The following is a 24,173-nucleotide window of genomic DNA, read 5'->3' as shown; positions in this document are numbered from 1 at the left end:
ACAGATTTCATCGTGCAGGAGACTAGTTTCATTAGACAAGTCATGGTTACAATCTACAACAGCCTTCCTCCAACATGGTGCCCTACAAATGTTGTACAAATTATAAATTCTTGTTGTTGGACTACAACTCCCCTCATCCCTGACCACTGGCTATGATCGCTGTGGTTGTTGGGAGTTGAAGTCCAGCATCATCAGGAAGGCATGAGGTTGGGAATGGCTGATCTACAGTGGCTTGGGCTATTTGTTGCACCAACTCCATCTTAGGGAAAATTACATTAATGTAAGAACTGCTCCAGTATTCTGGTTTCCTTACACGCTCTGGAGAAAACACAGGAAGCTGCTTTATATCAAGTGAATTCATTCATCTGTCGAGAATTTTTGACAGTAACTTGCAACACTGAACTGTAGAGTCGGAAGGGACTGTGAGGGTCATCTAGTCCAGGCCCCCAACATGGGTCTCGAACCCACAACCCTGAGATTAAGGGTCTCATGACTGAGCTATCCCAGGGTTTCAGGCAGGAGACTCTCTCAGCTTCACTGGAGACACTAAGATCTTGGATCTTTTGCATGCACATCATGTGCTCTACCACCAAGCCATGGCCTTTTCCATTTATTTGACAAAATCTAAATGCTGGGACTACAGGCTGAATTCCCCCTCCCCCATGGCAATTTACTAACTAATGAGACAAACCACACAGCGTTCGTACCTTGCACTGCCACCTTTGCACTCGACTGGGTCTCGCCAATGTCACAGGTATAAATGTCACTGTCGTCTTCCTGTAAGTCGTTCACTGTGAGTTGCAGGACTGTCCCCTTCTGGCTGATCTCGTATTTCTTGCTCGCCTTGAGGTCCGTAATCCCTTTCCTCCAGGTCACAGCAGAAGCCGGCTTCTTGGTTTCGCAAGTAAGAACTGCTTTCTTATTTTCCTCCAGCTTCAGGTCCGTAAGGTCTTTGATGAAGCAGTTTCCTGCTTCTGAAAGGAAATGCAATAAAGTGATAGGTAAGTGAGCACTCAAATCAAACACAGCAACAGAGATAAATGAAACAACGGCTCAAGGATGGTGGCTACATGCTTCTCTCGTACTTCTTAGAGGTGAAGATTCTCACGCCACAACCCAAACACACAGCACCACCTTGGAGCAATTTACAAGGCTCGCAATAGACAGGGAAGAATGTTCACCACCACTTGGAACTTAAAGGATATAAATGGAATGAGGCTGAATCCTGACAAGACAGAAGTACTGTTCTTGGGGGATAGAGGGTGGGCTGGTGTGGAGGACTCCCTGGACCTGGATGGGGTAACTGTGCCCTTGAAGGACCAGGTGCGCAGCCTGGGAGTCATTTTGGACTCACAGCTGTCCATGGAGGCGCAGGTCAATTCTGTGTCCAGGGCAGCTGTCTACCAGCTCCATCTGGTACACAGGCTGAGACCCAACCTGCCCACGGACTGTCTCGCCAGAGTGGTGCATGCTCTAGTTATCTCTCGTTTCAACTACTGCAATGTGCTCTATGTGGGGCTACCTTTGAAGCTGACCCGGAAGCTACAACTAATCCAGAATGCGGCAGCTAGACTGGTGACTGGGGGCGGCCGCCAAGACCACATAACACCGATCTTGAAAGACCTACATTGGCTCCCAGTACGTTTCCGAGCACAATTCAAAGTGTTGATGTTGACCTTTAAAGCCATAAATGGCCCCGGCCCAGTATACCTGAAGGAGCATCTCCACCCCCATCGTTCTGCCTGGACACCGAGATCCAGCGCCAAGGGCCTTCTGGTGGTTCCCTCCCTGCGAGAAGCCAAGTTACAGGGAACCAGGCAGAGGGCCTTCTCGGTAGTGGCGCCCTCCCTGTGGAACGCCCTCCCACCCGATGTCAAAGAGAACAACAACTACCTGACATTTAGAAGACATCTGAAGGCAGCCCTGTTCAGGGAAGTTTTTAATGTGTGACATTTTAATGTATTTCTAATCTTTGTTGGAATAATTAATTAATTAATTATGATGAAAGAGAGTGAGATGCTAATCATCTAGCCTGGTGAGAAGGCCCCTCTCTTCTGAATTGTATTTAAGACAGGCTGCTGGAGCACAGTGAGGTCATTGCCAGCAACTGGACCATTTCTGCCTTATTTTATACTTCCTTTTTGCTTGCTGCTTTTATATTTAAGTCTAGATTATTTATTTCTGTAATATGAATACCCCCCCCCATATTTGGCAAACTGTTGGTGGTTGTGCTTTGAATTGCACATTGTTTCAGAAACTGCAGATTTGGTGAAAGGTAAAGGTAAAGGGACCCCTGAAAATTAGGTCCAGTTGTGGCCAACTCTGGGGTTGCGGCGCTCATCTCGCTTTACTGGACGAGGGAGCCGACGTACAGCTTCCGGGTGATGTGGCCAGCATGACTAAGCCGCTTCTGGCGAACCAGAGCAGCGCACAGAAACGCCGTTTACCTTCCCGCCAGAGTGGTACCTATTTATCTGTTTGCACTATGACGTGCTTTCAAACTGCTAGGTTGGTAGGAGCAGGGACTGAGCAATGGGAGCTCACCCTGTCGTGGGGATTCAAACGGCGGACTTTCTGATCAGCAAGTCCTAGGCTCTGTGGTTTAACCCACAGTGGTAGGTTTGCCTTTAAATGCAAATTGAATCTAGTTTCTCTCCAACCGTTGTGGAACCAAACTGCATTTCAGAAAATTTTCTTTCCGATTGCTGACTGGATCTACTCTTTGCAAGGCACCACCACTGACCTTCCACAGTAAGCGTTGCTTTTGTTTTAGAGATTTCGGTCTCGCATGTGTATTCCCCACTGTCCTTGACTGAGGCATCATGGATGATCAGTATGACGCGGGTCCCCTCCTCACGCAGGTCGTACTTTTGGCTCCTCCGAATCTCTTTGCCATCCTTGCGCCACTTAATGTTGCCATCCCACTTGGACAAGTCACAACTCAAGCTTGTCTCCTGCCCCACCAACGCGGTCTTGTCCTCCAGCTCACGTACAAATTCTGCTGGCTTTTCTAAAAGGAAAGGAAGCAAAAGAATCTTTCTATTAAGAAGAAAAATAACTCCTCAGGTTTATCATCTTTTTTACTATGTTGGAGAATTTTTTTTGGGGGGGGGGAATCTGTAGTAAAGGAGCAACAAGACAAGGAACTGAGATTCAGCAGGCATTTTATAAACATGTGCTGAAAATGTTTCTGTTCCATCATGCTTATGCAATTAGGAATAAATCTTTCCAAAGCAGGTAGCTGTTTTCTGATTTTAACATGTTTATATGGTTGTATGATTTTATGAATAGTTGTTGCAAACCGCTCTGATTTTTCAAAAACAAACAGTGGTATAAAAGGTAAAGGGACCCCTGACCATTAGATCCAGTCATGGCCGACTCTGGGGTTGCGGCGCTCATCTCGCTTTACTGGCCGAGGGAACCAGAGTACAGCTTCCAGGTCATGTGGCCAGCAGGACTAAGCCACTTCTGGCAAACCAGAGCAGCGCACGGAAATGCCTTTACCTTCCCGCCAGAGCAGTACCTATTTATCTACTTGCACTTTGAGGTGCTTTCGAACTGCTAGGTTGGCAGGAGCAGGGACCAAGTAACGGGAGCTCACCCCATCGCAGAGATATATTTTCATAAATAAATAAACTAAATAGTGCCACTTTATAATCCGTTGAGGCTGGCCATGTACCAAACAGATGTTCCTGCTTAAGATGCACACCCAAATTTCCTCTACGCACCTTTCACGACTAGAGTAGCTTTGGAGCTTAAGTCACCGAGGGAGAAAACGACCTCTCCAGCATCAGTGGCCATTGCTTTTTTAATATTGAGAGTGTATTTCCTCCCTTTGTTGAATGCTCGAACCCGTCCCTCGCGGCCCACTTCGGTTCCGTTGATGAGCCAGCGGCAATCTTCAGTGCTTTCGTGGGAGAGAACACATTCAAAGCTACAACTCTCCCCTTCCAGGACTTCTGTGTTCTTGAGGCGTTTGGTGACGCCGATGTTCAGTTCTAAGAACAGAGATAAAAGGGTTATCAGAGAGGCTTTGGCACCCTACATAAGGCAAGTGCAATGCAAGAATTAGAGCAGTGGAACCCCTGTGCAAACAGAGAGCATGGCTAAGGAATCCCCAGGGCATTTCCACAGAGGAAGTATGAACAGAAAAAAGCTTGTTTGGATGCATTTGAATGCATTTGTTATTTAAAAAGAGTATCGTCTTTGGGTCATTTCTCTAAGGTGGTCTTTTTTAAAAGTTTTTATGTGTTTATATGCCTATCACACTTTTAAACTTAAAATCCATTGTTGTATATTGTTTTAAATGTTTGTTTTGCTATTGGGATTGTAGCTCCATTTGTGTTTCTCAAGCTGGTCTCTGACTGTAATAAATTTCATGTTCATGAGTACAGTGGTACCTCTGTTAAGTACTTAATTCGTTCCGGAGGTCCGTTCTTAACCTGAAACTGTTCTTAACCTGAAGCACCATGTGGCGTTTGCCTCCTAGGTGGGTCATAAGGAAAGGGTTAAATGAGTGTGATGTGATTGGCCAGAGAGAAACTGATAGGAGGAGTTAGAGTGAGAGTCGGAGCTGTGTGGAAGTCCGTTGAGAGTTGGGAGTTGGAGAAGGAAGAGAGAGGTTAAGTCTGTGGGCTGGTGGAGTTGTGTGGTGAGTGAGTGAGAGGAACTGTTAGGTGGAGTCAGATAGATAGTTGAAATAATCAGTTTGAAGTTGTTAGGAATGCACAGGGCAGTTAAGGAACTAAGATTAAGAAACTGCCAAGGAAAATTAACTGAATCCATAAGCTTGTTCATGCCTATAAATAAACGTGATTATTTGTTAATGGTAACAACTGTCTGGACTCCGTGATTACCCATGAGAAACGGGTTGGTGACAGCGAAGAAAGCAATCACAGTGGTGGCACAGGGTCAATAGACCGTCAAACGTCCGGGGGCCCTGTGTGATCGCCATACACCACTTTAGCTAATGGGGCCTCCTACTGCCGCCGCACTGCTGGAGCACGATTTCTGTTCTCATCCTGAAGCAAAGTTTTTAACCTGAAGCACTATTTCTGGGTTAGCGGAGTCTGTAACCTGAAGCGTATGTAACCTAAGGCACCACTGTATTGTCTTCCGTAACATTCTGGTGTGTTAGAACCCTAGGAAGGACAAGAAAAGATGGCAAAAGATGCACAAAGCTGGCGCACATTTGTTTTGGCCCTCCGCTTGTGGTCTGGCTTGTGGGGCTTCATGGGGGTGCATGTTTACACCTTGCAACTCTACAGTTCCGGACTTCATAATGCAGCAGCCCCTACCTTGGACGCTGACTCTAGACTTGGCCACCTCTGTACCAAGGTCGCATGTATACAAGCCGGCATCAGCCTTGTTGAGGTCATGGATAATGAGACCCAGCGTCTTCCCAGCCTGAAGCATCTCGTACTTATCGCTTGGGGTGAGTTCCACACCCTCCTTCTTCCAGATGGGCTTGACCTTTGCCTTGGAGACCTCACACTCCAGGCTGACTGTGCTGCGCTCCTCCGCAGCAACATCATCCAGGGACTTCATGAAGACGGCAGGCTTCTCTGAAGAATGGTGCAACAAGGAAAGGAAACAGCAATGTTTAGATCCAACTTTCCGGGTGTTACTTATTTGACAAAACTCATACAGCAGCTTGATTGTAAGGAAAGCGAGGACCAAGGCCCTTAGGTGAAAAAAGGAAACTCACCTTTCACCTTCAGCCGAGCACTCTCGGTGACTTTCTTCTGAACCTTGATCGTCACTGAGCCAGCATCTTCTGGCATGACGTGTTTGAGCATCAGGCTGTGAGAGGTGCCCAGTTTCTTGATCTCATTGAAGTTGTTGGGGAAGAGGTGTGTGTCATTGAGGAACCATTCCACGTCGTCAATGTCTTCAGACAGCTCACAGGAGAAGAAGGCGCAGTTCTCCTCCTCAATTTCCACATCTTCCAGATGCTTCGTTATCTCCACTTTGCGTTCTGTTTGAGGGGAGGGATTAGGCACACAATGAGGTTCCACAGTACAAGATGCTAACTTACCAGAACCATCTCCAGCTCTGCAAACAGCATGTTGCAAACTTCTTGTGGCCTCCATTCTATATGCAAAGGCAGTTTCCCACATAGCATTTTCAGAGAATCCAAAGGGCCACGATAGCAAATAAAATATTTTTCTGAACATCTCAGATTCTCCATCTGCTGCCTAAGAAATGTCCTCCCCTGTCTTATGGCTTCATTCCATCCTCCTGTGGGAAGTACCATTCTCCAATACATTACAGGTTGTCACAACACACTCTGCATTGTAAATTCCCTTTCTAACCAGCAACCTGAGCAGGTAGCAGCAGCCTTCTCGGGCCAGTGGGCACACTTGGAATTTTGAGAACATTCCATGGGTGCCAGTAGCAAAATGGCTGCTGTGAGGTTGTGGTATATGACAGATGGCCTGACATGGAGGTGTGTCATAGTGGCTTCAACTTAGGAGAGGCTGAATGTGCTGGGCCCGGGGGTAAACCCGAGCAATGCAGTCCAGATCTGGTCCCAAATCCAAGGGTTCCGCGAAGAGTCAGTCCAAGAGGGTCAAGGCAGGAAACCAGGCAAGGTCAGGCACAGGGTCACAGGCAGGTTCCAGCAAACAGCAATGTTGCTCCCGCAACCTGGGGAGGGCTCCAACAGCCTTTTATCTCTGTCGGGGTAATGGCTGGTCCTGATCCCCTGGTGACTCACCTCCCTGTTTTGCCTGAAGGTGAGCACTCCTCCTGCGAGTACTCAGGTCTCTCCTTCTCTCAGACCTAAGCCTTTGTAGCTCGGGAGATGTTGGTGGGTTACTAGACCCAGAGCCCGCCTCAGCCTCTCCTGACCCAACAGGTAGTGGAGCAGCTGTAAGTGATGGCCCAGCTGAGGGCAACGAGGTAATCCCCACATCTGGAGCCAGGGCCCAGCTGGTGCTTGTTGCAGGGGAACCTGTGCAGACTGGGGCTCTTCAGAATCAGGACCCAGACTTGGTTCAGATGCTGCCTAAGGCAGAGGTTCCAAGTCTGAGCCCAAGTCCCAGGCCATCACACTGAGTCAAGGCAAACAGGAACTGGGCAAAAAGAGACAACAGTCTCTCTTGCATTTGAGGGGGCATTTCTTGACATCTTTCAAAGGTGCCAGAGGATGGTGCCTTTTCTATGCATTATTGCTGCCTTAATGCGGCATATAGACATGTCACTAAAAATTATTCACCTAACAGAGTTCACCCAATTTCTAATAGTAAGTATACACATGATAAAATTGCTAATTTCTTTTCCTGCACATAAAGCAAGGCTGGACTCCCCTCACCTTCCCTCCATTGTTTCACCTACGTACCCAGAATGGTCAGTGAGGCCTTGGTCTCTGAAGTCCCAGCTTTGCATTTGTAAACACCAGAATCTCCAACAGACAACTTTAGGATTTTTAGCTCTGCTGTGTTCTTATCCCTTTTGAGCTTAAACCTCTCTGAGGGCTCGATGAGCGTGTGGTCTTTGTACCATTCTACAACCTTTGGAGAAGGCTTGAACTCACAAGAAAGGACAACTGAGTGGGTTTCCTGGACAACCTTGTCTTCTAGGTGCCTGGTAATAGTCACTTGAAGATCTACAAAGAGAAGCAGCAGGGAGGGTCACCATGGACAAAGAAGTTGCAATGAATTAGATCTAGGGGAAACTATGGGAGTGGCATTGAATTAGATCTAGGGGAACTATGCACAACTGCTAATTAATGCATGAAGGAGGGACGCTGGGGGCGCTGTGGTCTAAACCACTGAGCCTCTTGGGCTTGCCGACCAGAAGGTTGACAGTTTGAATCCCTGCAATGGAGTGAGCTCCTGTTGCTCTGTCCCAGCTCCTGCCAACCTAGCAGTTCAAAAGCACACCAGTGCAAGTAGATAGGTACTGCTGTGGCAGGAAGGTAAACGGTGTTTCTGTGCGCTCTGGTTTCCGTCACGGTCACCCATTGAGCCAGAAGCGGTTTAGTCCTGCTGGCCACATGACCCGGAAAGCTGTCTGAGGACAAACACTGGCTCCCTTGGCCTGAAAGCTAAATGAGCGCCGCAACCCCATAGTCATCTTTGACTGGACTTAACCGTCCAAGGGTCCTTTACCTTTACCAATGCATGAAAGGGTAAAGAACCACAAAATTGTATTGCTAGGTAGACTCATACTTGTGCTGGGTCCGAGGGTTAACCCAAGCAACGCAGTCCAGGTCCGGTCCCAAATCCAAGGATTCCATGAGGAATCAGTCCAATAGGGCCAAGGCAGGAAACCAGGCACAGGGTAACAGGCAGGTTCCAGCAAGCAGCAGTGCTGCTCATGCAACCTGGGATGGGGTCCAGCAGCCTTTTATCTCTGACAGGGTAACGGCCAGTCCTGATCCCCCGGCGACTCACCCCCCCGTCTCACCCAAAGGTGAGCACTCCTCCTGCGAGTACTCAGGTCTCTCTTTTTCTCAGACCTGAGTCTCTGCAGCTTGGGAGATGTCGGTGGGTTACTAGACCCAGGGGCCGCCTTAGCTGTAAGTGATGGCCCAGCTGAGGGCAACCAGGTCATCCCCACATCTGGAGCCAGGGCAGGCTCAGGCCCCTGACTCGGCCCAGCTGGTGCTTGTGGCAGAGGAACCTGTGCAGACTGGGATGCTTCAGGATCAGGCCCCAGACTCGGTTCAGATGCCGCCTGAGGCAGAGGATCCGGTGCAGACCGAGACTCTTCTGGTTCCGAGTCTGAGCCCGAGTCCCAGGCCATCACGATACTATCCTTGACTTGAGGTATTGTGGATGATCAATATGGAGCGGGTCCCCCCCTTGCAGAGATCATACTTTTGGCTCCTCTGAATCTCTTTGCCATCCTTGCGCCGCTGAACGTTGCTCATCTAAAAGCCCCCCTGCCTTCTCCTCAAGAACCACCCTGAACAGACCTGCTGCTGCTGCTGCTGTTTCAAGTTCTGAGGAAGAAGTGACTTACCTTTCACCACCAAGTTCGCTGTGGACTTTGCTTTGCCAATGGCAAACTGAATGGTGCCTGTCATCTCTACGTCAGTCTTCCTCAGGATCAGGCGGTGGAGCCTCCTCTCCTGTTCTATCACAACATCCTTGCCGGCCTGCAGGAGTTCTCCACGGAGAGACCATTTAGGGGGCTTGACAGACTCAATGGAGATTTCGCACTCAAACCTGGCTTCCGCTGGCTCACTGACCTCCACATCCCTCAGCTCCTTCACAATATTGATGGATTGCTCTGAGGAGAGGGAGGAGCCAAAGAGAAAAAGGTCAAATGTCCGTCCTGCTGCCTCCACGCAGACCATGTAGTGGTGGCTTATTAACAGCTATTTAAAATCATCATAATGTTGAGATTTGAACATTGCTGGGCTCCTTGGTCCAGCTTAGGACAAGTGGAGCAGGAAATAAATATTAATATGCAGTAGCATATTTTTAAACCCTTCAGCTTATCCACTAAGAGCAAAACTAGCCAAGTTCTGACTCCTCTTCCTGCTCTTGTTGTACGCCCAGAGTGAGTAGCCTGTGGCCTCCACGTCAATGTTGCTGGACTACAAATCCCATCACCCCTGACCATTGGCCATACTGGCTGGGCTGATGGAAGCTGTAGTCCAGAAACAGCTGAAAGTCCACAAGTTCTTTATCCATATTGCGGGCAGACTTTATTTGTTGGTTCTCTTTATTTCCCCACCTCTGACCGTGGCAGCAAATTATGCAGCACAATGATACATGCAAATATTGGGGCAGGTGGGAGGGGAGTTGACCCAAAGCTGTGATTTTCAGTGGCAACCCCATGTCAATCATCAAGCCCAGCTCTCTTGTGGGGTTGCAATTCTAAACACATTTAACCTGACACATCTTTTTGCCATTAAAAGTGCACAGGCTTAGATGGTAAGGACAATTCTTATATTCGATGATACGTTCTTCTGGAATCTTTTGGGTTATACTGACACTTTATTGGTATGTTTTTTGCTGTAGCTAGGAAGTTAGGGCAATTAAGATGTCTGATGATTTGGATTTTGTTGAAAGGGCACTTTGCCACAGGATATTATGCAGATCTCCAATGGACTGATTCCTTTACTCAATCTGTTCAGTTCCTTCCATAAAAAAGGGCGTAGAACCCAAAACACAGTTCATGTATGTGGGAGAGAGAAGTACAAAGCCTCTCACAGCATGGGGAAGTCCTTTTAAGTAATGTCAGTTCCTACATTTCAAGCTGTGTGACTAACATTCTGGATCAACAGCAGGAGAAACTGCCATGTAAAGCTATCCTAATGTTCTGGGGTAACTACACTTGATCTTAGCCAAAAGGCCGAGAAGCATTGTAAAATATATGAATGTTGAGGACATTGAAAATGAAACGAAGGGGTTCTAGGGATTAAGATAAATAAGAGTACAAAGGGAGGGATAAAGGATGAAAATGAATAACGAATGATCTTGCTGAATTAATTTTTAAGTGGAATACAAGAAAGGGAGGCGGGTGGAAGTAAGGGAAATAAGGTCTTGAAGGTTACAAATTTGAAAGAGAGTTTTTTATGCTAAATTTGCTTTTTTATGTGTTTTTTTCTTTTGTTCTTTTTGTGACATTTGTCATTTGTTGATTTTTGTTGATTTGTTAACTTTTTTCTTTTGTAAAACTTAATAAAATATTATATAGTAAAGTGATGGGGCGATAGTTCCTAGGGATGTTTTATATATATATATATATATAAAATAATGTTCTGGGGTAAGGTTCAGCGATAGTAGCATTTTTACCATCAAATCTGCTTCAACCTCAGTTCAGAACCAGCAATGCGATGAACCTGGCTCTAGTTCTGTAATGACTATTTGGTAGCCTGCAGGTAGAACCCAAAACTGCAGACCAATATTTATGTATGCAACTATGGCAGGAAGGTTATTGATTGCCAAAAATTGGAAAAGCAGCAGCGTCCCAACTAAAACAGACTGGCTATCTAAAATGATGGAATACTTCCATATTGCCAAACTAACAGGGAGGATAAGAGGAGATATGGTACAAAAAGTAAATAAGGAGTGGGCTATCTTTAAGGAATACCTCAAAATTTATGTGGAAAAGTAGAATTTCTGACAGATATTGAATGAATCCAGAAAATGATTAGAGTGAAAGGAGAATAAAGTCAAGATAGAAGAAGAGATTAAAGAAATACAGTGGTGCTCCACAAGACGAACGCCTCGCAAGACGGAAAACCCACTAGACGAAAGGGTTTTCCGTTTTGGAGGTGCTTCGCAAAACGAATTTCCCTATGGGCTTGCTTCGCAAGACGAAATGTCTTGCGAGTTCCTGCAGTTTTTCCCCCCTTCCCCCCCTTTTCCTAAGCCGCTAAGCCGCTTATCAGCTGATCACTAAAAGCTGCTAAACCGCTAATAGCGCTAATCCACTAAGCTGTCAATGGGCTTGCTTCGCAAGACGAAAAAACCGCTATACGAAGAGCCTCACAGAACGGATTAATTTCGTCTTGCGAGGCACCACTGTAATGAAATGCGTTTAAGCTGGTTGGAAAAATAAAATAGCATAACAAGAACAGCTGGAAGTCAAATCACTTAGTAGGTGTCCTTGTGGGGTAGGTGTGTAGGTATGTTGATATGTACAGTATGGGTAGGTATTATATAGAGTAATGTAGGTATGTTTTAAGTTATGAAAATAAGGTAGTGTGTTGTGTATGTGTATTGTGCAAATGTAAATCTATGTGTTTTATATGTTAATAAAATTAAATAAATTAATTAAAAAAAACAACTGAGCAAATATTTTGCCTGCATTTCCACAACACCTTGTCGGGAAAGAAGGGCAGGGGTGGCAGGAACAAGCCTGAAATCTAAATGATGCTCTTCTTGGCTATGGGGATTCCACCCACCCATCTTGTGATATTTAGATAAATGGCACGACTACCCAGTTTCATGGCTTCCCTCCACATATTCCAGCCGAGAACAAGTTAGTACCTTCCACATAAAACTGAGCACTGCTTTTGTCATCGATGGCATCACAGGTGTAAATGCCTTCATCAGCAAACTCTGTCTCGTTGATTATGAGCTTCCTGTAGACCCCGTCGCTGACAATCTCGTACTTTTCGCCAGGTTGGATCAGTTTGTTATCCTTGTACCACTTGACCTCAGCATTGCGGCGAGACACTTGGCACTCCAGAAAGCCCCGGTGCTTCTCAATTGCAATCTTTACGCGGAGAGGTTTCACAAACCTTACAGGCAGTTCTAAAGGACGACAAAGAAACATCATTACTAGCACTACTGCTTTGAATTGATATAGTGCTTTAGGAAGTTCAAAACATTTGATATTCATTTTCACCTGGCACCTAAAAACGTATAATGAAGGTGCTAGACAAGCCTCCCTGGGGAGAGTATTTTACAAACAGGGAGCCACCGCAGAAAAGGCCCCGTTCTTGTGTTGCCACCTTCCTGAACTCTCATGGAGGAGGCACACAAAGACGGGCCTCAGATTATGATCACAGGGTCTGGGTCGGTTTATATGGGGAGAGGCGGTCATTAGGTATTATGGTCCTGAGCTGTTTAGGAAATTAACCAAACTGAAGGTGCATTTTTGAGAAAGACTAAGGTGGTCCCATCACCTCCTGGCAAATAGAAGGGGAAGAAATGGAGGCAGTGAGAGATTTTACTTTCTTGGGCTCCATGATCACTGCAGATGGTGACGGCAGTCATGAAATCAAAAGACGCCTGCTTCTTGGGAGAAAAGCAATGAGAAACCTAGACAGCATCTTAAAAAGCAGAGACATCACCTTGCCAACAAAGGTCCGTATAGTGAAAACTATGGTTTTCCCAGGAGTGATGTATGGAAGTGAGAGCTGGACCATAAAGAAGGCTGATTGCCGAAGAATGGATGCTTTTGAATTATAGTGTTGGAGGAGACACTTGAGAGTCCCGTGGACTGCAAGAAGATCAAACCTATCGATTCTTAAGGAAATCAGCCTTGAGTGCTCACTGGAAGGGCAGATCCTGAAGCTGAGGCTCCAGTACTTTGGCCACCTCATGAGAAGAGAAGACTCCCTACAAAAGACCCTGATGTTGGGAAAGATGGAGGGCACAAGGAGAAGGGGATGACAGAAGACGAGATGGTTGGATGGTGTTCTTGAAGCTACCAGCATGAGTTTGACCAAACTGCGGGAGGCAGTGGAAGACACTGTGTGCCTGGCTTGCTCTGGTCCAGGGGGTCACAAAGAGTCGGACACGACTAAATGACTAAACAGTAACAACAACAAATAAGCCACACTGCAATACAATGCCATCATAATTACCTTTTACTTTAAGTTTTGCCCGGGATTCTGCTTTTTCAGCAACAAATTTGATTTCTGCTGAATCCTCCATCTCCACGCTTCTGTAGACTAGCGCGTAGCTTTTCCCTGTGAACAGAGACACAAACTCACAGTTACGGGCCATCAGTTTTGAGATCTGCTGAGTGTACCACACCTTAGGCACCTGCTCCTTAATCTCATTGTAGCCTCTCGTACTACCCAAGAGGACAAAGAAAGCACATTTTTAGTAGTAAATCCCACAACACAAGAATCCCCTTACCCCTAGAGGACATGGTCTAATATCCATTTCCTTAGCCCAGAGAATCATGGGGTTTATAGCTCTGTAAGTAGACTAGATATATCCATCTGAGAATTCTTAGCAAATTTGTCAAACAACACTTTCCATAATTATTTGGGGAAAGCCACAACACTCAAACTGGTATATACCTCGGGCTACAGACTCTTCAGGTTGCATTTTTTCTGGTTACGGACCCGCTGAAACCCGGAAGTACTGGAACGGGTTACTTCCGGGTTTTGGGGGGTCATGCATGTGCAGAAATGCCGAATTGCAACCCGCACGTGTGCAGACACGCCACTGTGGGTTGCGAACATGCATTCCTCATGTATCACATTTGCAACCCGAACTGTTATGTTGTGGGTGAACATATCAGACGACACAGCGATTCTTCAAACAGCTCTTGTTTATTCACAGGCCAGAACAGAACTGAACTGAAGGATTCAGCCAGCCTGCTTATATAGAGCTCCAGTACAACGCAACTGTAACCATTTTCTGTAACTATCCAATCACTGAACGTCACTTTCAATCCCTTATTTGCATATGTGGACCTGAGTGAAAACTATCTACAGTATCCCCCTGCTGGCCCAGGGTGAGAACTTCAGTACATAACACGAACGTCCACTGTATAACTGATATGCATGTGATCTGAAGGTCTGCCATCAAGCTTTAGTTATGCAAGAGACCTAAACAACTGAGACTTGCTTTCCAGTGGTCTTCCCCCAAGTGCCATTCCAACAAGAAAACAAACCCAATGTTTCCACTCATCGGCTGTCCCCTTTCCTACCGTCCTGGCGCAACCTGATGTTCTCTCCAGCCCGGATCTTGTTTTCGTTGCTGAACCACTGGGTTTCAACCTCGTCGTGTGAAATCTCGCATGTGAAGGAAGCACTCTCTTTCTCGCTCACCTCCACGTCTTCCAGTGGCTTCACTATCTTGATATCTCGGGCTAAGGGGTTACAAAGAGGTATTTACTAAAGGATATTTGCTCCTACTGACTTCTGGAATAAGTTGCACCCAGGTGAAACATGTTCCTTTTGGCCTGCTCCTCTGTCCTTCCTCTTTCTTTCTTTTTTAAATTTTATTGCAAATATGTACAAATCAAAACTTACAAACTTGAAAAAGAAAAAAAGAAATGAAGAAAGATTACCAAAAAAAAAGAAGAAAAGAGAAAAAGAAAAATGGAAAACGGAAACATAAAGAAATATCATACACCAATACAGTTAAGTCTTAATAAAGAAAAAAGAAAATAAATAAATAAAACAACATTAAGTCATTCCTTATTAAACTAATACTTTACAGATCAAACACTTATGTTTTTTAAAATATTTCATTTTTTCATGTTTTTTGTTCTTTCGTTCTTTGGGCTTCCGTCAGTCTCACAGCAGTTCATTATTTCTAATGGAAACCAACTTATCTGTATTTCAGTGCATCCCTCATCCTGGAACCAGGGAGTTGTTTTTTTACTTTTGCAGAGTTATTCTAGACACAACCAGGTCTTCACTTCTGAACTTTGGCCTATCAAATATTTACTTAGGTACTCCCATTCTTTCTTACCTGTCTTATTAGACTTGTCTCTTATTATATCTGTCAGCCCTTCCTCTTTTTTCTTTCACCGGTGAGTAGGGAGGCACTGCAAAGAGCTGGTTGCTGGGGACTGGCACGGGGTGATTTAAATCCCCAGGAGCGGACCTTAGGGAAGCCTGATTGTTCCCTCAGGCCCACCCCCTGGACAGCACAGCCCTCTGCGCCAGTCTGCCACTGGCCACTTTGACAGGCTGATGCAGAGCAGGATTTCAAGCCAGGAGCATGCTCTGGCAAGGAACAGACCCTGACACACAGCCCTGCATCATCAGCGAGGGGGAGGCAATGGTCATCCCGCAATGCCCCCCCCCCAGCCCTAAAAGGGGGTAAGCTGACTTTTAGCTGTGAGTAGGGAGGTGCTGCGAAAGGGGAGGTTTGAGGCCCTTTGACCTCTAGACTGGCTAATCAGTTCACCCCAACTGAGCTAAAATGTCATTTATTTTGTTCGCTTGTTTATCATTTAGTAAAGGTAAAGGGACCCCTGACCATTAGATACCTTTATTGTCATTGTCCCATGTGACCGACTCTGGGGTTGCAGCACTCATCTTGCTTTATTGGCCGAGGGAGCCGGCGTACAGCTTCCGGATCATGTGGCCAGCATGACTAAGCAAACCACAGTAGCCCACGGAAACACCCTTTACCTTCCCACTGGAGTGGTACCTATTTATCTACTTGTACTTTGATGTGCTTTCGAACTGCTAGGTTGGCAGGAGCAGGGACTGAGCAACGGGAGCTCACCGCGTTGTGGGGATTTGAACCGCCGACCTTCTGATCGGCAAGTCCTAGGCTCTGTGGTTTAACCCACAGTGCCACCCGCGTCCCGTTTATCATTTAGTAGTAGTAAAAAAATACAGAAAGTTTCATCACATACCAAAGATACTTAATGGAGCAATTACAGAGCAATTACACAGCCTAACTGTAGATATCAGCACTTTTAATATACATTCTACTCCCCCTTTATGATAGTATCCATGAGTTCAATTTATGCTAAAAAGCGGAAAAATGATAATCCTGTTTAAGGTAAAGGTAAAGGGACCCCTGACCATTAGGTCCAGTTGTGACCGACTCTGGGGTTGTGGCACTCATCTCGCTTTATTGGCCGAGGGAGCCAGCGTACAGCTTCCGGGTCATGTGGCCAGCATGACTAAGCTGCTTCAGGCGAACCAGAGCAGTGCACGGAAACGCTGTTTACCTTCCCGCCAGAGTGGTACCTATTTATCTACCTGCACTTTGACGTTCTTTCAAACTGCTAGGTTGGCAGGAGCAGGGACCAAGCTACGGGAGCTCACCCCGTCACGGGGATTTGAACCACCGACCTTCTTACTGACAAGTCCTAGGCTCTGTGGTTTAACCCACAGTGCCACCTGCGTTCCTGTTTAGCATGCCTTTTAATTATACACACTCACCCACCCACACCCCAGAAGCTATCGGTACTAATAGAACAGAATGTACCAGGTTTTCAGGCTCTCCTTTCTGTAAGCACCCAGGTGGCTACTGTGAGAATGAGATGCTAGGCTAGATGGACCTTTGGCTAGATGGTTTTTTTCCTCCTTCCCTGAGATGCTCCCTTGCCTTTCATCTACATCCTGTACTTACAAGCACAGGGCAACAATAGGACAGACCTAAGGAGGAGACCTTAACCATGATCCTGGGGTTAAGTAACATACTAAACCAGATCTTGGCATAGAAGAAGAAGAGTTTGGATTTGATATCCCGCTTTATCACTACCCGAAGGAGTCTCAAAGCGGCTAACATACTCCTTTCCCTTCCTCCCCCACAACAAACACTCTGTGAGGTGAGTGAGGCTGAGAGACTTCAGAGAAGTGTGATTAGCCCAAGGTCACCCAGCAGCTGCATGTGGAGGAGCGGGGAAGCGAACCCGGTTCCCCAGATTACGAGTCCATTGCTCCTAACCACTACACCACACTGGCTCTCCTGACTGACTGCTGCTTTGGAATCAACCTTGCTGAAGCTATGAGGGGGGCAAGGACAGACTCTCTTGGGATATAATGTTTTGCACCCCCTCCTTTGAAGACTTTAGGTGTAATCCCCAAGGACGTGCTCTATGGGGAGCTGGCTTCAGGCGCCAGGGCCATTGGCAGGCCAACTCTGTGTTGCAAAGATGTCTGCAAACACGACACGAAGGCTGGGAACATCAACCTCTCCATGCTGATGGCTGTCTTGTGGGAAGCAGTTCCATAGTTTAACAATGCACTATGTGAAGAATCATTTCCTTTTATAATAATAGTTTATTATTTATACCCCAACCGTCTGGCTGGGTTTTCCCAGCCATTCTGTCCTGAATCTTCCAACATTCTGTTCTATTGTATGTACACGAGTTCTGGTGCTAGGTTTGGATATGATATCCCACTTTATCACTACCCTGAGGAGTCTCAAAGCAGCTAACATTCTCCTTTCCCTTCCTCCCCCACAACAAACACTCTGAGAGGTGAGCGGGGCTGAGAGACTTCAGAGAAGTGTGACTGGCCCAAGGTCACCCAGCAGCTGCATGTGGAGGAGCAGGGAATCGAACCCGGTTCACCAGATTACGAGACTACCGCTCTTAACCACTACACCACCACTAGCTGCTGCACCACACAGGGAACAGGGCATGAGCAAAGCCACAGTTTGCCTTACTGTGAAGTGCAAACCAGGCCACTGAGCAACACAAACATTCTACCTGTGACCTTTATCCGTTCTCCTTCTCACATGCAAGGCACCACCTGATGTAGCAGTGATGGAATCTTAATAAATACACATGTGAATCGGCCTGATGATTGGGCAGTGTTTTATGCAAAGTCATTCGGAAAGGAAAAGATTTTTGTTCTTCTCCCTGAAACATACCATGGACCACCAAAGTAGCTGAGCTCTTGTCGTCAACAGCATCGCACATATATGTCCCTTTGTCTTCAAATTCACATTTGTGAATTGTGAGGCTTCTCGTGGTCCCTCGTGCAAAGACTGCAATTTTTTTATTTGGCCGAAGCTCAATTCCATCCTAAAAGGAAGAAGTCCAAATCAGGTTTTAACAGACTCACCAAGCTTCTTAATTGCAGTGTTCTTGTCTCACCAAAATCAGTGTGGAACAAGAAAGTATTCCACTGTTTGAAGGTACTATAATTCTTTCGTTCAAGATCCACAAAACTCTGTTTGGACAGGATATAATTCACACCTGAGGCCCCATTGGAGATTTGCCAGAATTTAAAAACTGCCATTGTGTTCCTAAAAAAGATGCCACTGACTCTAGAACAGTGTTTCCCAACCTTGTGCCTCCAGCTGTTTTTGAACTACAACTCCCATCATCCCTGACTAGCAAGACCAGTGGCAAGGGATGATGGGAATTGTAGTCCAAAAACAGCTGGAGGCACAAGGTTGGGAAACACTGCTCTAGAAAGTCAATGTCAGATTTGAGAACGAGCAGCACTTGTCATGTGAATATGCCAACGAGAACAAAGCGTGTTCTCCTTCATGGAGAGCACGTGTTGCGGTGGGGGCCAGCAAGACACTCATTGTTGCTGGGTGGGGATAGAATTGGCCACCATTTCATTGAATTTGCTATTGCTGGGGAGATTTAAATGTTGCCATTTCGTGATTGACAGCCATAGCTTTTAAATACCCTGCTCACAGTGTTGAGCTTCCTCTTTTCATTGCATGCATTGGATCACCCTCCCTATTTTCGGGTCGTTCGCTTGACCTTGCTATCCCGGTCATGGGGTCGTCTGCTTTTGGGGCAGGGGCCCAGTAGGAATTTTGTCCATCTGATTGATTGGCTGGTGCCATTTGGTTTTTGCCTACTGCGTAGCAAATCGTCACAACTTGTAATGCTGTGGTTAGGCATTGGTTTAGGAGTTGGTTGGTGGAGCGGCATGGATTGGCTGTGCCTGCCCCTCCAAAATGCTGCTGCTGCAAGGGTTTTCCATTAAAGGAACCCAGGGGCTCGCCATACTTTTGTCCGAACCCCTGTCAAGGGGCTAGGACACGCAAGAGCCCCTGGGAGCATTTGGGGAGAGGTGAGGCATGGTTCCCAGTCCCGTCTCTCTCCCCAAAATGTTTTCCCTTTACTGACTTTGCAAGTGGGCGAAGGTCAGTCTGTCCCCGTGAGGGGTCAGATAGTCGCAACCAATGCCTAAGCAACCACTCACATCGCTTGTAATTTTAATAAAGTTGTGGCCAAAATTATACCCAAAACCTTAAAACTAAAATCTTGTGTCAACTGTGTTTTATTGGGGGTGTCTTGGGGACCTCGACACGCAAGAGGAAAGACTGTGTCATACATTTCCAAGAGGAATGAGGTTCTTGTAATACAATTTAGTGCAATGTTTCAATGCTCCTGAGTGTCCAGTCTTTCTCTGATTATTACTGTTATGGGATTGTGGGCTTGAGCTGAAAGACTTTTGGGGGTCTCTTAATGAGTCAGTGATTCCCAGCTCTGCATTTTTTGCAGATGGGTTTTCCATCTATGTATGTTGCTTGACGCATACCAGGTATGCACAGACTTGTAATTTGTTCTGGCTAAGTTGCTCCCTATGTTATGAAGATTGGCTGCCTTTGACAAAGCCTCTCCTCCTTACAGAGCCATTTCCCACGTTGGCAGGGGGCGTTCCAGTCTCTGCCCAGCTGGCCTGGCTGCCGTGCCACGCCCCCAGGTAGCCAACCAATCAGGTGGAGGCTCAAATGTGGCCGCGGCAGCACTTCCCTTTCATTCCGCTGCTGATTTTCGTCAGATCACACACACACCCTCCCTTTAGTTCATTGCTTGGTTCTTGACATTGCTATGGATCTGTGGTTGGTCACCTTGGTTGTCCAAGGGGCCTGGTAGGAATTTTTATCCAACTGGCAAATTGGCACCGGCCACTTGGTTATTCGCCTACCTTGTAGCAAATCATCACAACTTTTAGGTATTGGCGGTTAGGCATTGAAATATGTTTGTGTATTGGAAGGCAGGGTGTGGCCATCGTCTACTCCTCCACTTTATGGGTATTCTGGTAAAGGAATCCAGCGGTCGTGGATCCTGTCCGACGCCCTTGCTGGTGGCTAGGGCCATGGCACGACCCCTGGTGACCTCAGGGGGAGCTTCCAGTTGTATTTGCATCAACAGGCTCCTCCCACTGGTGGTTAACCCTTGTTAGACTCACCCCTCCCTGAGGGGGTGGAGTCACGGTCTGTTGTTTTATCCAGTGCCTAAGCCAATACCTCTCACATGCTGTAATCAATAAAGTTGTGACCTTTTTTAGCCCATTAACCTAATATACTGTGTCCATGTGTCTTTCTTATCCCCAAACAGGTGGCAGGTCCTTGAATCACAATAGCTAGCATCTGTTCTAGAAGTGAGTGTGTCTTTTTCCATCCCTTGGCTGGGTGGGAAATCATCAAGCTGTCTGTGTAAAAATGCTTAAACAGGCAGCTCAAACTGAGAAAGATTGAGGGTCAGAAAGCTGAGTTGGAGCTTTGCAATATTTTTGGATATCCGTTGGGGTGCCAAGCACCTGTGTTCAAGCTACATATTTGTAAGTAAACACAAGTACTACACAACACCCTGAACTTTCTGCAACGGAAGAGTCCATGTGACACATCAGACCCCGTTTCCTTAAGGTAGGAAAAGTCACATGGCAAGTAAATTCAGTACCTTACGCCACTTGACATCTGCATTAGGCCTGGAAAGTTCACATTCGAAGGTTACTTCGTCCTTGTTCTGAGCATTGATGTCTTGCAAAGGTTTAATTATTTTCACGGGCCGTTCTGCCAAAAATAAAAACAACAATAGTAGTACAGTCATACCTTGACTTACAAACACTTCAGGTTGCGTTTTTTTCGGGTTGTGGACTACCGAAACCCAGAAGTACTGGAATGGGTTAATTCCAGGTTTCAGCAGTTGCGCCTGCACAGAAGCGCTAAATTGCGCTTTGCACATGCACAGAAGTGCCGAATCGCAACCCACGCGTGCGCAGACACGGATTGTGAACGCTGCGAGTTGCGAACATGCATCCTGCTCCATGGCAGGTGCGATCATGAGATTGGAAACCAGTTGTCAAGCCTTTAGGTATGTGGCCCTGAAAGCGAAGTTATGGCTATGGCTCAAGCTCTGTTTCAGACCGGTGGGTTTGCCCCCCTTGATTCTGAGGGATAACTTTAAATCTCCATGGGAAGGGGAGATAGTGGAGGAAGTGCAGAAGTGCGGGTTGTCCTCCCTTTATATAGAGTCCATGACGTATAGCCACGCAAAGGCGGTGATCGCTCAAAGATTAAGGGATATTGCCAGACAGGAGGACATAGCCCATGTGAAACCTGGGTTGTTTCTGGGGGAGCAGATGTATCGGGCTGCTCCAGCTCGCTACCTGGCGGATATCCACTACGTGGAATACCGCAGACTATTTACCGCAGCTAGGCTGAATGTTCTTGACTCGGCGGTTCTGAAGGGAAGATATGGAGGAGTCCCATATGACCAGAGATTATGCCATTGTGCGTTGGGTGAGGTAGAATCCACAGAGCACATTTTACTGAGCTGTCCCTTCTACAACGATTTAAGACAGTATCTTATAACTCCATACTTACCCCAGCTCAGTCCCCGACAAAGAGGAAAGCAGACAGCATATCTGCTAAATAAGTCTTCTGGGAAAACAACTTTGTCAGTGGCTAAATTCCTTTTCCTGGCACTCAAGTGTCGGAAACGTATAACTGAATGCTTTGATGTGGGTTATCTGTGAGAGGTTTAGCACTGTGGCCCTACCTTATTTATGTACCCCTATGATGTTTTAGTTTATAATTCTGTATTGTGTTTTATCTCTGACCATCGGTCGAATAAAGGAAATTGATTGAATGCATCCTGCACAGATCATGTTCGCAACCCGAGCGACCACTGTAGTAGCAGATTATAATACTACTACTACTGTCATATGATAATAATAATAGTGCCAATGAAAGAGAATCAGTCTATCCCACAAGCAGGCATTTTATTATTATTAAATAATAATCCTTCAGCCAAGGATCCCAGGGCAGATGATGATGATGATTAATTATTAAAATCTGTATACCGGCCTTCATCCAAAAATCTCAGGGTGGTTCACAACAGAAAAATAGAAAACACATAGTGAAACAAACACAAACCAATAACCCCTGCCAGCACATTTAAAAACCCAATGGAATGTTAATCAGCCAAATGCTTGGCTGAAGAGAAATGTTTTTATCTGGGACCTAAAGATATGTAAGGAAGGCACTAGGCAGGTCTCCCTGGAGAAAGCATTCCACAAATGAGGAGCCACAACAGAAAAGGCCTGTTCTCATGTTGATACCCTCTGGACCTCTTGAGGAGGAGGCACACAAAGAAAGGTCTCAGATTATGATTGCAAACCTGGGTCAGTTCATACGGGAAGAGGTTCATACCCTGAGGTATTGCAGTATCGCAGTTACCTAGCTATCACAAGGAAGGGTGAAATATACTCAGAGTTGAGTGTTGATTTCATGCTCTTTATTTCAGCTCATGCTAAACAGTGAGTGAGTGCTTTCCCCCAAAACCTCTGGCTATATATACATTATTTACACAATTGTGATTGGCTGATTCAATTCCCCTCCTGGAGCCTGATTGGGCTGTTCCTGCAGTCCAATCAGGTTGCTGATTCACTTCCTCCTGGAGCCTGATTGGGCTGTTCCAGCAGGCCAATCAGGTTGCTGGTTCACTTCCTCCTGGCGCCAGATTGGGTGGCTCCTGCAGACCAATCAGGTTGCTGCCTTCTAAGATCCTACCTGCCTATTGTTCTAGGATCCAAGCTCAGTACATAACAAAGGGTTTGCCAACAACCTCTGGGCTGACCTGGGGATGGTTGCTAGGCAGCCCCTACAGCGTGCTTATATTGGCAGTTCACGTTGTGGTCAGACAAACGTTTGAATGGAACTGATGCTCAATAGAGCCAGTAGGCCCTGTGCTTTGGAGATGCGTCTCATGCACCCAACGAACACAACCAAGACATCCAAGATCTGAATGCCTACCTTTCACATTAAGTCTGCTGGTTGTGTGAAGACTTTCGGCCTTGAAGGCAACAAGGCCCGAGTCCTCAATTTCAAGGGATGAAAGAGTCAGCGAATGCTTCTTCCCCTGGACGCTAATGCAGCAGTTGTCCTTGGCTTTCAGCCTCACGCCATCCTTCATCCAGGTAACTTCCACGTTCTCGTGTGACAGCTCCACCTCGAATGTAGCAGACTGCCCCTCATGGGTATCTACTGGCTGAAGGCCTTTCACCAATTTGATGGGTCTCGCTTGGGAACAAAGCAACATCACAAAGAATTAGATGTGTCTGGGCCAAAATAAGATTCCCAGGCTTATCATTCTTCCCATTTAAGTGGCGTGCCCATCTGGAAACTGCACCAAGGATTCAACTAGCAAGAAATAGACAAGGGGTAGTGATCTCCTTCAGGCCCTGATTCAAAATTTCCAAAGGCGTTTGACTGCTAGAATGCTGGACTGGGTAGGCAGAAGGACATAAGAATACACCGGTATTCTTTTGTGCTTATGTTCTTACTGTCGGGACAAAATAAAGAATATTCTGTCTTTTACCTAAGCATACATGACTAACCTTTCTAGGAAAACACCCATAAACCTTCCTGGATTAATAATTAAGCTAAATACACCACTGAGCGGACTCCCATAGGAGATTCCCACCTTGCTTGCTTCTCTGCAAGCAAAGAAAGTATAGTATAGTGCTGTTTTTTATTTTGAAACCTCTCACAGTCTAGACGTCATAATTTCTAATGTCTCTGTTTCCAAGCATTTGATATTTGGATTCCTAACATTCTGGAAACCTATTGGATGGAATGGGGCATTTCATAATTCTGAACTTCCAAAATGCGTACGATAAATGCTTTCAAAACAACCAAAATAATATGCACATTTTTGCTCAAGGTACATCAACCAGATTCTTGTCCACACCTAATACTTCTAATCTATGTCCCCCTCTTCTATAAAAGTGAGTGTGACTTGCACCCATAGGCTGTTGACTCGCATTGGGCACTGCAATAGGACTTCTG

At 46.2% G+C, this 24,173-nt stretch overlaps 1 protein-coding gene and 1 pseudogene across 35 annotated transcripts in view; one reads left to right on the top strand and one right to left on the bottom strand.

Moving 5' to 3' along the window:
* LOC309325987 (7-alpha-hydroxycholest-4-en-3-one 12-alpha-hydroxylase pseudogene) overlaps positions 1-24,173 on the top strand; it is a 354,547-nt pseudogene that overhangs the window by 197,788 nt on the left and 132,586 nt on the right. The gene's annotated exons all lie outside the window — the stretch shown is intronic.
* The window catches only part of OBSCN (obscurin, cytoskeletal calmodulin and titin-interacting RhoGEF), a 263,745-nt gene that overhangs the window by 173,968 nt on the left and 65,604 nt on the right, over positions 1-24,173 (bottom strand). For all 33 annotated transcript variants that reach the window (XM_081834068.1, XM_081834069.1, XM_081834097.1 and 30 more), the window contains 13 exons: positions 23,139-23,405; positions 20,782-20,894; positions 18,000-18,153; positions 14,359-14,520; positions 13,280-13,384; positions 11,955-12,221; positions 8,971-9,240; positions 7,343-7,609; positions 5,708-5,977; positions 5,298-5,564; positions 3,729-3,998; positions 2,744-3,010; positions 708-974 (listed from right to left, as the gene is read on the bottom strand). In XM_081834068.1, coding sequence (XP_081690194.1) covers positions 708-974; positions 2,744-3,010; positions 3,729-3,998; positions 5,298-5,564; positions 5,708-5,977; positions 7,343-7,609; positions 8,971-9,240; positions 11,955-12,221; positions 13,280-13,384; positions 14,359-14,520; positions 18,000-18,153; positions 20,782-20,894; positions 23,139-23,405 — 2,946 coding nt within the window. The remainder of the gene's footprint in view (positions 1-707; positions 975-2,743; positions 3,011-3,728; positions 3,999-5,297; positions 5,565-5,707; positions 5,978-7,342; positions 7,610-8,970; positions 9,241-11,954; positions 12,222-13,279; positions 13,385-14,358; positions 14,521-17,999; positions 18,154-20,781; positions 20,895-23,138; positions 23,406-24,173) is intronic.

The sequence above is a fragment of the Podarcis erhardii genome (genome assembly GCF_964252035.2).
Source record: "Podarcis erhardii genome assembly, chromosome: 12".
NCBI lineage: Eukaryota > Metazoa > Chordata > Lepidosauria > Squamata > Lacertidae > Podarcis > Podarcis erhardii.
Note: the sequence above shows the minus strand (reverse complement) of the source record. Positions and strands in the feature narration are given on the sequence as shown.